At 46.1% G+C, this 13519-nt stretch overlaps 1 protein-coding gene across 1 annotated transcript; it reads right to left on the minus strand.

Moving 5' to 3' along the window:
• Positions 1-273: 273 nt before the first annotated feature.
• LOC136540579 (transcription factor ILI3-like) lies at positions 274-1597 on the minus strand. Its single transcript, XM_066532580.1, has 3 exons — positions 1442-1597; positions 1097-1334; positions 274-991 (listed from the first exon to the last, which is right to left on the minus strand). Exons 2-3 carry the CDS (start codon positions 1202-1204, stop codon positions 839-841), a joined length of 261 nt encoding a protein of 86 aa, XP_066388677.1. The 5' UTR covers positions 1205-1334; positions 1442-1597; the 3' UTR covers positions 274-838.
• Between the last annotated feature and the right edge of the window lie 11922 nt (positions 1598-13519).

Genomic DNA, 13519 nt, shown 5'->3' on the forward strand with positions numbered 1-13519 from the left:
AACGATTTCTTTTTGGAAAACATTGGTTATGCATGGTTGGTGGTGCATAAGCATAACTATCCACCCAGGGTTCAGGTGTCATGTATCATTGGTTGGTGCAAAGGCTAGCCAGTTCTACTTCATCCAGAAAAAAAATGTTTGTTAAGAGCAAATAATGGTAGGAGCTAGCTCTACATTTGATTTTCAATTCATTGTGAGAAAATAATGTATCATTTTTTTTCTGAAAGAATTAAGATACATCTTCCAAAAAAAAAAACTGATGGGTGGATGGAGTACATTACCAAGTTACATCAGGATGAAATAAAAGACAGGGAAAAGCACATGATAGTGTATATATTTGTCTCCAGACAGAGTGGTCGTCGTTAAGATCCTTGTCTGCCCATTGGCAAGCTAAGGACAGAGACAAGAGCAGCATGCAATCTACAAAACAACAACTCTCAGGACGCATCTGCAACATGGAGCTGCTACAGTAGTCTACTGCAACTACAAGCCTACCAGTACGTGGTACCTGCTTAGTCGGTTAATAGAAGTCCATATATCTCTACTAACCGACCCCTGCATGCCGTGGTACACGAGAAGATCGAGAGCCCTTGGTCGTCGTCTTCTTCTGAGCAAGAGCTCTAGCTCTTGCTCTTGAATTAATTAAACACGGAAACAAACACATACCGGAAGAAGAAGAAGAAGAAATTAAAAACAAAGGAACATAATTAAGGTCGTCGTCGTAGCAATCGAGCAAGCAAGCTCGCCCGTACGTCGTCGTCTTCTGCAGCTAGATAGCTAGATAGCAGGCATGCAGAAGAGGCCAGACCGCGCGCGCCGGGGCGGCATGGCGGCCGGGTCACCGGAGGAGGCTCCGGATGATCTCCGCCTGGGGGCTGTCGTTGTCCATGGTCGACATGAGCCCCGACAGCCGTTCCGAGAGGTCGTCCACCTCCCGGTGCAGGCTCTTGATGTAGGCACACGTCTCCTTCAGAAGCTTCGACGCCGACGACTGCATATATACAGCATGGCTTTAATTTGCTGCACCGATCGACGAAATGGGGCTGTACGTACTGTACGACGTACTAGCACTGTGTACACGCACTAAACTACATACCCGGCTCGCGTTCCGACGGCGTGAGGACTCCGGGAGGAGCGCCTGGAGCTTGGAGATGAGCTCGTTGATCTCGTCGTCGCTGATCCTGCCACGTCGGCCCGACGACATATCTCCGGCCGGCGACGGTCGTAGCTCTTGCGCGCGCGGAGAAACCAGTCCGCTAGGAAGCTACAGTACCTCGTTGGTTTAATTCCTCTTCGTCCTCGTCGTCACTGCCTCAGCCTCTGTAGCAGCTCGCCTATTTATGCAGCGTGTACGTGTGCGAGCTCGGGTCAAGACTCAAGAGCAAGCGTGCAAACGGAAATAGGAGTGAACGGAGAACGAAAAAGAAAAGGTGAGAGAGACCTGAAAAGGATAGGGTTTTACTGCCTGCTTAAACCGAGAGCTAGCTGGTGAACTCCGGGCGGGGAGTGTTGTTACCGTGTGTAGTGTGAGAGGGAGAGAGCACTTGCACAGCTGGGAAGCGAGAAGCCGACTACTAGTAATTTGCAAGTAGCTAGGGGCGAGTGGGTTGTTCCGAAAGAGATGGGGAGGGAAGGCGTATTAATAGGGAGAGGGACTGTCACTGAGGCGAGATGGGAGGGCCCACCGCTGGGTGAAGAAGTCCGGCCCGCCAGAGATGAGAAGAGGACACGGGCTGCCCTGGCCCGGCCCATGGGCTCCAGGTACAAGGCCTAAAAGGGATGTGACAGTGGTACTGCACCAACTGACACGTACTTGTGACAGACAACGTCAATGATTTCGTTACTAGTGGCTGGTCTTAGCACGACTACTGGCCGGCTACCTACAAAACCAACACAACTAACCAAATACTACAAAGGCACTCTGCAATTTATTATTTAGATCTCACCTGTCTAGTGTAATTTGTCTCTATTTAGTTACCTACATCTACATAAGCCCATAAGAAAGACTAGCACCGTCCTATAAGCATGCCTAGGATGCATCTCATGATTCGGCCGAATCCACCGTATCTAGCTATGTAGGTTCTCTCGTGCATCTCCTCTGCAGCTCACCAATGGTTCTGGCATGCGCTCGTTGAGCGCTCAGAGTCCACTTACCACTTCCTCTTGCCCAAAGTCTATCATGTCCCCCTCTTTGAATCTAGCTACTCTATCCCTATCTCTGTCTCCATGTTCGGAGCTAAGATCCTCATGCCTCAGTCATGGCGGGCGCCTCGAGCAGGTTCATCATGTGGGCCCTCAAGTCCATGCTATGGAATGCTAGCTATGACTCGCAGCGTCCCGTTTCTCCACAACTCCACTCCGCCTCTCCCTTGGCATCCTTGCCACAGGTTGGAGTGCGCCACCCTCGGAAATGCCGTCCAACAAACTAGCCACAATAGTGTTTGTTGCTGCCACCACCTGTTGACGCGGCGATTGGCTGGCTGGTGATGTGGCGTCCTTGTTTGTATCGAATCCATGGGTAGGTGATGAGCCGACGAGGAGCCAGTCGAGCTAGTGCTACAGTCGGTCCGTATCGCCCTTGAGACCAAGCACGACGCCCCTTGGATGAAGCAGGGGACAACTCCAAGCTTCCCTAGAATCTGTCCCTCGACCAAGCCCTCCCATGAGATGTCCCAAGTGAGGGGGGGTTTGGGTCCCGCTCTCCAAGCAACATTCGCTCGGCCAGAGCACTCGACAGGAAACCGAGTGTCCGGACGAGGTCTCCAGGCCCCGCCTGCTGAGCCATTTTCATTCGATCAGAGCCCTCGAGCGAGGAGGACTTGTGCGGCTCCTAAGCAAAACACTTAGGACCATCAAGTGGACTGTTGTTCGCTTGGGGTAATTCGAGCCCTATGGGCTTTGGTCGGTATCTAGCGGGGGCATGCGAGCACACCCGCTGGGTGTAGACCCCGAACCCCTGGTTGATTGGTGGAATCAGTCCGGGGGTTAATTTTGTTGTAAAGGTGTTTCGTAGAGGGTATATTTAACCCCAATGTTAGATACTCATCACATCCCTTAAAAGAATAAGGCTATGTTGGATTGGATATCCGACACTAGACCATTATGCAGGTCATCACAACGGGAATCAATCAGACCCAATTATGTTATAAAAGCTAGGATGTTTTTTGGATCACCAAATTAATTATACATGGCCAAGGTTTCGGAATTGTTAAGTTTATCTTATATAATGTAAAAGTTATTATTTGCTTTGCGAAAGCATCTAGGCCTCTAGTTGGGTTTTGGTGATTAATGACGATATAAGATTACTATGACTAACGTGTGTTTTGCAGAGGCAACTTGAGTTAGGTCATGGTAATGATGATTGTTTGGGCAATTATGGTTTTCATGCTCCTATCGATGAAAATCGTTTCGGTTTTCAAAGGATGGACGACAAGGTTAAGGACGAACTAGTTATAAGTGTCGTTTGGCGTTGGAGAGACACTTAGAGTAGTTTAGGACTTTGTTTTTATTTGGCCATACTATTAAGGGGGGTATGAATGAGTAGCTTGACCTAGACAAGTCTAATGATTTAGGTGTGGTGCACACTTGTGAAACTTAGCACTAGGTAGCTCAGGTACAACTCTAAGATTGATTGGAGACAAACTCATTCACGAAGATGTTGAAATTGGAAGTGAATGGTCTGCTGTTTTATTGACTGGACGCTGATTTGGTAGTGACCGTACCGGACGCAGCAGGGAGAGTCCGATCAGTTCATTTGCTTGACAGTAGAAGGCAGACTGTGACCGGACACTAAATAGTAGTGTTCACCGGACGCACTGGTGATGACTAACTATAGCAGCGGGGGCTATGTGTTGATGAGGATCCGGATGCTGAACTGTAAATGACCGGATTCACGTGCTGCTGCATCCGGTCAACATCAGTAAGGTTCCAAAGAGGAGATGTTTGGACCGGACGCGTCAAGTCCAGGTGGATCGAACGCTGCAGTGCATCCGGTCTCTCTAATCGACTTGTCTGACATGGTCATGCCATGTAACCGTTGGCTACTGACTAGACGCGTCCAGTCACTATGGACCTACGCGTCCGGTCACCCTGAAATCTGCTGAGTTGGACCCCAACCGTTATGTTTTGAATGGGGGGGTATAAATACTTATTCTACTCATCCAATTGAGTTCTCTTGCCCATTTGTTCAGCTGAGAAACACCTTTGAAGTGCAAGGGAGAGCAAGAGCCTAGTGGGATGATTGAGATTTGATAATCCAAGATTAAGGACCTCATTAGTGCATAGGGAGTAGCAAGTGTGCATCCATCTTTCTCATTAGGCTTATCTTGGTCAAGTGAGAGTTTGTGCTTGTTACTCTTGGTGATCGCCATCACCGAGATGGCCCGGTGGTGATTGGAAGCTTGGTGATCATCTGGCGGAGCTTGTGGATGACCCAAGTCATGGTGTAAGCGGTTGTGGGATGATTCACCGCTGATGAAGTGTCAAAGAATCAGCCCGTAGAGAGCACTTGATCCTTGCGTAGATCAAGGCGGAGCTACACCCTTGCGCGGGTACTCCAACGAGGACTGGTGGGGAGTGGCGACTCTCCGATATCTCAAAAAAACATCGCCGTATTCCTCTCATTCTCTTTACTTTGAGCATTTACATTTGAGCAATTCAATTCATGTCTTTACATTCTTAGAATTATCATGCTAGAGTAGGATTGGAACCTAGGATGTCAAAACTTTTGTGCGGTAGAACAATAGAAACACTTCTAGGCACAAGGGGATGAAATGGGTTAAGTTTAGGGCTCAATTATTGAAATAAATTTAGAATTAGCCCTAATTCACCCCCTCTTAGGCATCTTGATCCTTTCAATTGATATTAGAGCCATGTGCTCCTTAAATTAGGCTTAACCGTCTAGAGTAAGATGTCTCATAGGGATGGCCCCCCTCCCATCTTTGAGGGAAGATGATTTCCTTATTAGAAAATTCGCATAGAGGACATACCTAGAGGCTTTAGATGTTGGAGTGCTTAGAGCCACCTCACAAGGCTTCCCAAAACCTAAGGTTCCCATCAACCTTCAAGGCGATGAGGTTCATTACGAGAAATGGAATGCAAAGGCTAGAAACACCCTTTTTAGAGGCCTTTGCAAGGATGTCTTTAACCATGTGCGAAACCACAAAGACGCACATTCACTATGGTCGGATATTTATGCGCTCCATGAGGGAACCAAGAGTGAGCGTGAGGAACGCTATCACCTTATGATGAAGAAGCTTAATTCATTTGAGATGCTTCCTAGTGAAAGTGCTAATAAAATGTATTCATGCTTGAATATTCTTGTAGAGGAGGTGAATGGGCTTGGACTCACACAAATGCAACCATCTGATGTTATGAGAAAGATCTTGAGTGTCCTCCCCTATTGACAAGTATGGGCATATTGTGACAGTGCTTTATCAAGTTGATCTTTCCACCGCTACGCCAACTCAAATATTGGGGAAGATCAATGCACATGAGATATACATGAACATCACTCCACAAGATGGCTCTTCTTCCACCAAGAAGAAAGATTTGGCATTCAAGGCTAGCCAAGAGAAGAGGGGCAAAGCAAAGTTGGTCATGATAGCTCAAGTGATGATGAGATTGATAATGCAAGCCTTGCTCTCATGGTGAGAAGAACCGTCAAGATGCTCATGAAGCTAAACAAGAATAGTATCAAGTTTGATGGCAAGAAGAAGAAATTCTTCACTAGTAGTAGAAGGAAGCCCATCTCCGAAATAGATTGCTACAATTGGGGAGATCTTGGTCATCTAGCCCATCAATGCCCCAAACCCAAGAAAGACAAGTACAAGAAAAGTACAAAGACAAGAAAGATGACTGAAGTGATGATGATGATGAGAAGAAGAACAAGCCATACAAGAAGAAAGATGGCAAAAAGAAATTTCACAAGAAGAATATGGCAAGGCCTATATTGTTGGTGATTGACTCACAGGATATTGAATCATCAAGTGGCTCTTCCGATGATGAAAGTGAAAATGAGAAGGAGAAGGTGTCCGCTCTTGTGATTGACTCTTCACTATCTTCATCGACACCGCTATCATCATTCTCTACACATCTATGCCTCATGGCCAAGGGTGAACAAAAGGTACAAAATGATGATGATAGTAAAGGTGATGATAATGCTAGTGATGAAGAATTTGAATCACCTTCTTACGATGATCTTGTCAAATTGTTAAACCAATACACTAAAATCATTAGAAAGACAAGAGCAAAAAATAAGAAGCTAGAACTTAAGAATGACTCACTCTAAAAGGGATGAGCTTAGAGAAGAAAATAAAATTGTGTCATCTATACTCAAGCATCTCAAAACCTTTAAAAGGGAGCTTAGAGAAAAACATCATAAACTTGAAGAGATACTGTAACACCCTCGATGTTACACCTTAAATCATTTACTAAAACATGTCATGAGCATCATACTTGTGTGTTAATGCATATGATGAAGTGAGTAAATGCATTGCAACTAAAACGATCAACAAAAATGTGAAACGAAAGTTGCTCCGCGATTCGTACAGTTAACAAGTAGGGGTGTAAACTATTTTTTATTGAACAAAAATGCTATAGAACATGTATGTGGTACTTAAATAAAGTTTGAAGTACAAACTTTATAGATGACAATGAAATACTTGGTATTGAAAAAGAATATTGCTAAGTAATATTTTTAGTAGCTTAGAAATGCAATCTGAAATTAAGATTAGCTCAAACATAGAAAATTTCTAAGCTTGTGGACAGCTAGACGCTGTTATGTTTAGCAATTTATTTGGAGAGATTGGGTTGAGGAGTGGTGTAGTGCTATGATTTGATGTAGTAGTTCCATATGCCATATTGAGTGTAGTGAAACCGGTTTAGGTTTAGGAGCAACGGTTTGGTCGTGATCAGTGCTTTAAAATTTGTGCGCGTCACATGTCTCGGGTTGGTTGGTGCTGTGTGCGTGGTCACCATGCGGCCTCCCCACGCCGCGCACATGGCTGCATCTCGCGTGGTCACCCTGTGCTGCCATGCTGGGTCAGTTGGGCCACATGGGCTTGGCCAAGGCCAGCCACAGTGAGCCGTTGGCCCCACGCCCTGCTGCCTTGCCTCGCGCTGCCGCCATTGGTGCCACCATGGCCATGCTACTGTTGCTATCGCATCACTGTACTACCGACCAGCCTTGTGTTGTGATGCTGCCTCTGCCATCGCATCATCGTCGCGTCCATGCCTGTCTGCTGTAACCTTGCACCGTTGTTGGCCTAGTTCAAGGCCACCGCTGCCGCGCGCACGTGACCGAGTCAACGTCGCCATGTCATTTAAGGCACTACGGCCGTGTGGGCCATGCTGGTCGAACATGCGCACACCTTGTCTGTAGTGCCTACACATGGGTGTCCTGATCGCACCGCTCACGTTTCACCAAGGTGAGGACGAGCCGAGCCCACCTGCTGCGCCCCGTCTCTCTCTGTACTCGTCTCCCTACCGCCGTCGAATCGCACCGGCACCACAGCTATGAGGGGTCACCTCTTATCAATCCCTCTTGTCCACGTCTCTACCCTCATGTCCCCTCTCTAGTCGCCCCACCCCGCTTTGATTGCGGCTCAACCGAGCCTCAATTTTGGAGCTTTGCCCCGCGACCACGCTGTTAAGACCCGTCATCGCCCACGTCATAGCTAGCCTCCACTTCACTCCATGTAAATTCCTCTACACAACTAGCATCACCTTGACTCCCTCTCCACCTTGTGTGCCTTAGTCGAACTGCTATCGCGTCCCCTTCATCACTGACGCGACCATGCCACTGCGGTGCACCATCGCACAGCTCAGCCGCACGTGGCCAGCCTTCCTCCATCATCTTTTGCCCCAACTATCACCTCGGCCTGGTCCATGGTAGCCTCCTGATGCTCACGTGATAATCAATTAGGCCTGTAGCTACCCTAGCCCACTGAAACAGTGGCACCACTGTCGTGGATGGCCGCACGCCGGTGCAGCCTTCCCTAGCTAGTTGTGTCACCTTGCACCACCGCTTAGCGTAGTTGCTTAGGTCAGAGATGGTGCTCGACCCATTAGGTGGGCCCACGTAGGTCCTAGGTGGCCAGCGTAGGCGCTTAGTGCCACCACTCGCCGCGCCATCGTGCACTGAGTCACTGAGGGTGCGTGTGGGTAAATTAGGGAAAGGCTAGGGGGTTAAGTGAGAAGTTATGAGAGAGGGGAAAATAGCGTTAGTACTTAGTTGTAATTTGGGAGAAGTGCAAGGTCTATTTTGCAAAAACATCAGCGCGCGCAGGGTTTCCCCGTCGTGGGCTATCTCCGTGTGGGCCGATGCCATGTGGGCCGTACCACGGGCCACCGTGTGTGGGCCACGCGAGAGAATTATTTTTCTTTTTCATAAGGAATTAGAAATAGTTTTCTAATATAATTTTTGAGCTGATCTTTGGTAAATCATATAACATCATTTGAAAATGTTTAATATTGTTAGGAGAATTATTGTAGGAATTTTTATAGTAAATTGGTGATAGCTTTAGCCTGTAAAAATTTTATAGCTGCATCGTGGTATTATTATGTGCTCACTGTAATTTTTGTAGCTTTAGAGTAGACTAAACATAAGGGTAGTTAAATGCTCTTTGTTTCAAATATACATTAAATCATTAGTAGAAATAAAGATATATCCTTTATTTGTAAAGCTAGGTGTTTGTTAATTGAACCCAACACTTTGCTTGGTAAAGATGATAGTTGGCTTAGTGCCTTAGTAATTAGAGCTAGCTTAGTGGCTTAGTATGCATATTCTTATTTTAAGAGTTGCTGTTGCATAAATGCTAAGTGTTGCATCATCATGGCATGCATGTAGAGAACGAGTTGGTGGAGTTCATGACCACCGAAGAGTAGGAGTATGAGGAGGTGATCGAGGAGTATGAGGAGGTTCTCATACAGGAGGAAGCCTCGAAGCCACTGGCGACTGACTTAGCTAACACCCCGGTTGCCCAAGGCAAGCCCCGGTGCATAACCCTTATTTTGAATAATTACTGGATATGTGTGTGTGTGTGTGATGTGCATTTATGTTACAGGATTTATATTGAAACTACATGCATAGATAAACCTACCTATAAGTCCTACTAGTATAGGTCGAGTAGTTGCTATGCTTAGGCTATTGGTAGCGTGAGTAACCTACCGTTACTCATAATAGGTGATTATTATTATTACTCTCATGTTAAAATGGTGAAAGGAAATAGAGACCTGGGCAGGGATATGGTATGGGTATTAGTGGGTTTAATAGGTTGTGTCCCTACGGCCAATGGGACATAGCTTGGTTACTACTATTTTTCCTGTCCGCGTCGGTTAAGGATCGTCCGTTGCTGTGGATGGTAGTCAGGTCATAGACTTATTATCCTGAGCACATACTTGCTTATGGGAGCGGGAAGGCTCGTTGCTCTCTTATCGTGGGTTCAGGCTCTTTCCAGACCTGACTGATTAGAGATGGGGATGGTGGAGGTCTAAGCACCACACTGAGTCCAAGACTCAGGAGTGGAGGCTTGGAGTCCAAGTTTGGATGGGAGACCTAGACCTCATGACAGAAGAGTGGTGGGTTGGTCATTGCTTGTGCCTGGAGTATAAGTGGGGCAGTGTGTTTTAGGAGCACCCAGCTGGGATACATTGGTTCGGGAATCACCAGTGTGATATGGTACGACATGGCTAATGGTCTAGAACTGTAGTAAGAACTAGAAGATGAAATGGGATGAATGGATCTTATTGCTCAACTCTTGCTTAAAAGTAGAACTGGTGCTTACATAGAATGGTTAGCTAATGAACTAATCATGACTGCTAATAAAACACATACATAAGGATTCACCACTAGTAATACTTTTCATAGAAAGGAAACCCAGCAAACCATAAAAGCTTATCACATCCTTTGGAGTCAGGAAATTATTGTCACTAGTCGGGTAAGTGTTGTGAGTACATTGTGTACTTAGGGTTTATTTACTCCTGTTGCAGGTGTAGCTTGAGGAGTGGTTGTTGTTCCGTTGTTTAAATTTCACACTCTGAACTTGGTATTGTAATAATGTATTTCCGATAACTCTTGTTGTATGAAATGGACTAAGTATTGTAAACTCGTTCTCATTATTGGATTCTAGATGAAAAACGTGGATTGTTCGAGTTCTCCCTCAGGGTGTGCTTGACAAAACTATCTGATGTAGCCAACTTTTAGGATGCTTAGTGTCTAGCGGAAGATGAGCACCTCCGAAGGTGTGTTATTTAGGCGGTTTTGCCACTAGGTGGTATCAGAACCAATAATGAGTCTGCGAGTTTAAGAATTCTTTTCGAAAACCTAAAATTTGACCAACAAAAGCTTTGCAAAAAGTAGGATGTGATAAAATTATGTAAATAAGTATAAGCCCTAGCAATATGGTCTATCTAGGATAGCGACACTAGTTTTATCTAATTAATTTTCTATAGGTACACTAACTTACGCTGCGTAAGAATCGTTTAGCAAGCGGAAAGTGAGTGTGCGATATGTCGAAATTTTTTACGAATGCCGCTATATTTTAGCTTGAGTGAATGGGTAGGCCAATGCATGCATCATGAAAAGAGAATCTTGCTTAAACTAAACTCCCTCCATACATATAATTTGGATTAGTGAATTGATAGGATAACCTAAAAGAATGCTTTAATAAAAGCCTTATCATTTATCTAAGTCTCTTGTTCCTAATCTAGAGGGTTGTCCCTAATGGTTGGTTCTTATCTATTTATAGATGAACCTGAAGGTCTGGTCGGGGGCGTACCAGCACTAGGGCAGACCAGGGTGATAACAGTCGTGGTGAGGACTAATGACAACACCAATGGGGACAACCACAAGGCCCCACTTCTGGCTCATCCTCCACCACCACTACCTCTGATGACCCATGCGAAGATGATGGTAGAGATGCTGGCTGCTCAGCGTGAGTCAGCCTGTGCCTTAGGGATGCTTGCCCATGCTATTGGTGGCTTGCACCCGTGGAGGCCCTAGTGGCAACAGGCTAGAATAGGGGGTGGTGCCCATGCTCCTACGGGGCCCTATTCCAACCAAGACTTCCTAAAGACACACCCACCCACGTTCACGCCAACCGCTGAGCCTCTGGATGCGGAGCATTGGCTTCGTATTCTACTAGCAGAAGTTTCAGCTGCTCACTATGACTAAAGAGCAAAAGGTGTGCTTTGCCGCACAGCAGCTTCTAGGGTTTACCAGTGTGTGGTGGGATACTTTCAATGCCATGCAGCCTGATGGACTACCGTGTGACTTGGTAGGAGTTTACCACTGCTTTTTGTGAGTATTATATTCTCACTGGTTTGCTGAATAGGAAGTTGACTGAGTTCCTAGATCTAAAGCAAGAGAGTATGACTGTGATGGATTATTTGAAAAAGTTCAACTATCTTGCACAGTGTGCTGGGACCCATGTAGACACTGATGAGAAGAAGAGGGATCATTTCTACTGTAGCCTCTCTTGCATCTTGCAAAAGGAGCTGTACACTAGGGATATCAAACTTTTAGTGCTTTGATGAATGCAGCCATTGCTATGGAGGGACTTCAGCGTGATTCTCAAGGCGGAGTGAAAGCGCAAGTGGGTGATCACTAGATCTTCTAGTCACCCATAGGCTCAGAAGGTGCATGTTGTCAAGAGGATGTCCTATCACTCTCTGGGTGGACAGTCGTCCTATTAGTCTTAGCAGGCTTACCAAGCACCTCCCACCTAGTATCATGCACCTACTCAATAGGTGCAAGAGCAGCCTCAGGGACACCAGGTTCCTGCCTCATCAGGGATAGGGGAACAAGTCTAGTGCTTGTTTCAAGTGTGGCAAGGAGGGCCACTATGCTTGAGAGTGCCCACAAAACCAGCCTGCGTAGTCTTCTCAGCCTTCAGCCAACTCCCAGTCTAGTCAAGAAGACGATTATCAAGAAGAAGGTGCCCATAAGCCGCTCTGGATAAGTCAACTTCACTGAGGCTGAGGAGATTTTATAGAATGAACCTATGATGGCTAGTATGTTTACCATTGATTCTCACCCAGCATATGTGTTGTTTGATTCTGGTGCATCACATTCATTCATGAGCATGGGGTTTGCGCAGAGGCACAATATATCTCTTATGACTATTCCTATTGCTTATAGAATCAGTACTCTAGGTGCATAGTTGTGCAGTTAATAATCAGACAAACATAGTCAGATTAGTGCTAGCCACTCACACTTACCACCTCCAGTTCAAGGTGCTGCCTGGACAAGGCATAGATGTAATTCTGGGTAGGAACTGGTTGTGAGTTTATGGGGTAGTCTTGAACCTTAAGCAGAGAGTTATTGAGTTATGGCTTCCTTCTTCTGAGGATAGGATGTCTCTCTTTATGTCCTCAGATCTAGCCTTACCAGTCGTTGCTCATGTTGAAGCTCCTCTTGATCTTGTGTCGGGTTCATAAACCCAGGGTCCCTCATAGACCAGCTTCCCAACAAAGGCTTGGCCTAGCAGACAATGTTGCAAACAATGCGCAATTCCTGGGCTGGCCCAAAAACCGAAATGATAGGCCAGAAGGGCGATCCAAATCTTTAACCGAAAGGCCTAACCAAGGAGGAACGGTACCCACTTCCGACTCTAACCCGGCTCTCCGACCGGAAGAAGAACAACGCTCGCTTCTGACTCTAGCCCACCTCTAGAAGGCCTGGCCAAACACCGCTTCCAAAATCTAAACTACGTCCCCAACTGGACCACTTGTACCCACCATCTTTCTCCCTTTCGTTTGTAACCCCACAGCAAACTTTGAGCACCTGGGCTCAGGAATAAAGTCACCGACTGACTCAAACTAGATGTAGGGCACGTGGCCTAAACCAGTATAAACCCTGTATCATTGAGTGCTAGGCCACCTCTTATCACAACGTACAACAAAACTACAAATATTTACGTGTTGGTCACTTTCTGCACCGACAGTTGGCGCCGTCCGAGGGGAAGATGCTGTACGTTCACACTTTTTGGTCAATCGGATGGCCCACTTTTCTGCCACCTTTGGCATGGCAGGTTCAAGTAAGGCTGGATAACGAGCCAGCTCAGCTCGTTTAGGCTCGGCTCGTTCTGGCTCGTTAAGATAACGAGCTAACTCGGCTCGGCTCGTTATCCTAACGAGCCAGAAAGCCAGCTCGGCTCGGCTCGTTAAAAGCTCAAGCTGGCTCGTTAAGCTCGCGAGCCAGGTATAAAAATACACAAAATATAATATTTGCATTTATTTAAAGTTTGAGAATAATAATAATACAAAAGAAATGAATCTAACAACCTTAAATCAAATAAAAAAATTAATATGCACTAATATATATACAAGTATAATAGAATACTATAGTATTCATGCATCTAACTACCTTAAATGATACTTTTTTTCCTGGAAGCTTGGCTCGTTTAGCTCGCGAGCGGCTCGCGAGCTGGCTCGAGTTGGCTCGTTATAGCTAACGAGCTAAAATCTTGGCTCGGCTCGGCTCGTTATCTTAACGAGCCGAGCCGAGTCGAGCTAGCCA

The sequence above is a fragment of the Miscanthus floridulus genome, chromosome 2, assembly GCF_019320115.1.
Source record: "Miscanthus floridulus cultivar M001 chromosome 2, ASM1932011v1, whole genome shotgun sequence".
Classification (NCBI taxonomy): domain Eukaryota; kingdom Viridiplantae; phylum Streptophyta; class Magnoliopsida; order Poales; family Poaceae; genus Miscanthus; species Miscanthus floridulus.